This window comes from Leuciscus leuciscus (genome assembly GCF_965113295.1).
Source record: "Leuciscus leuciscus genome assembly, chromosome: 18".
NCBI lineage: Eukaryota > Metazoa > Chordata > Actinopteri > Cypriniformes > Leuciscidae > Leuciscus > Leuciscus leuciscus.
Window position 1 is genome coordinate 145,001 of NC_138742.1, and position 1,587 is coordinate 146,587.

Genomic DNA, 1,587 nt, shown 5'->3' on the forward strand with positions numbered 1-1,587 from the left:
GTCCGAGAGGTCAGCGGCGGCCCCCGGGTGGTGCCGGTTGCGGTGTCGGCGCCGGCTCTTCATGGGCGACACCAGCACGCCGGCGGCCGCGTCCGAGCAGCTCAGGTTCAGCGGGTCCGTGATGTCTTTAGGGATCAGGATCTCCACCGGCTCCCGGCTCTTGGAGGGAAGCGGCGATGATTTGGGCGTCTCGGCATTGAGCGCCTTGCTAACGTCCTCGTCCAACAGACTGTTGAGGTTCAGCGGGTCGAAGATGTTCCCGCCCATCAGGAAGTTTGAGGGCAGCACCGGGTCGCTTTCGGAGTTAGCGCGGCGCCTGCGTTTCCCAAGACTCGGATGTTTAAACCCCACGTTCATGCTAAAGCGCCGCTTGTTGAGCTTCTGTGGCACCGGCGTCTCGCCCAGAGTCTGCAGGCTGCTCTTCATCTGGAAGGGTCTGTCGTGGTTGACCCCGTCCTGAGGGGTCACGTGATTAGCAGCGAGTTCGGTTAGCACCATGTTAGCGGTCACCTGCTCCGGGACGGATGTTAGCAGTGGAGACGGAGCGTGACAACCTGCCCCGCCAGCAGCCGGAAGCTCACTCTGCACGGACATCACGCTCCACATCCATCAGCCTAGGAAAACACAGGTCAGAACACATTGGCATCCACTACAACAGTTCAAAACACATTAGCTTCCGCCACAACAGTTCAAAACACATTAACTTACGCCACAGAATGAGAAAGTTTAAAAGGATTACTGCGACTTTTATGGTCCTTGCACATTGAGTCCGAAATTCTTGCACACTAAAAAATAAATACGACCTCGCGTTGTGTCACTGCCTCCGAAACTTTCGTCCGTCGTAGACAAATTCGTATCGGGTTCGATTTTCTGCGTTTTTCGCATCCGTAGCAAGCATTTTGAGGGGCGTTTTGACAATTCAGAGCCACCGATGACAAATACGAAAAAACACACACGAAATGTTCAGATATAAATGTAGAACTGCAAGAAAAAAGTCAGAATTCTGACACAAAATGCAGTTTAACTTTTTACTCCGCTTCAAGTTCTACTTCCTAGCAGGTAAGCGGGTGAAGAGTACTTACTTGACTAGCGATCCTTCAGTATAGTTTGATGTACATTGATGTGCTTGTGATCCACGTGTTACATCTGACACTCAACACCGCCACGCCCTTGGCTCCGCCCTGCTAATTTTAATAACTCCGCCCCCAGGAGGGTCTACCGCACTGCTCATGAATAATGCCTCAGAAACGAGAGTCCCAGAAGCTCCCGCCCCTATCTAATACCAACACAAGTTCTTTAAAACACACACACACACACACACACACACACACACAATTCTAAGCGCGATCGTTTCTCCGCCTTTCTTTCGTAAACACGTACGCGAAAATCACTCCTAAATAACGCACTGGTACACTATGTTTTGCGACAGATCCGCCCTCTATCTGCACTAGAGATGCTCTAGTAAATATGAAATGTACTTCTCAAAATATTGATGATTAAAAACAAAGTTTGATCTTTCGAAAGCTCATGAATGCGCGAGCTAGCACTGCTCCATCTCGCGCGGTGGCACAGCAGACTCACGCGCTT

General features: G+C 51.0%; 1 protein-coding gene across 1 annotated transcript in view; it reads right to left on the reverse strand.

The window, feature by feature from the left end:
- mepceb (methylphosphate capping enzyme b) overlaps window positions 1–1,587 on the reverse strand; it is an 8,719-nt gene extending 7,132 nt beyond the window's left edge. The window contains exons 1-2 of the mRNA XM_082145901.1: window positions 1,083–1,587; window positions 1–614 (exon numbers count right to left, since the gene is read on the reverse strand). The exon at window positions 1–614 is cut by the window's left edge and continues 813 nt beyond it. Of these exons, the coding sequence (XP_082002027.1) occupies window positions 1–606 (606 nt within the window). The 5' untranslated portion in view covers window positions 607–614; window positions 1,083–1,587. The remainder of the gene's footprint in view (window positions 615–1,082) is intronic.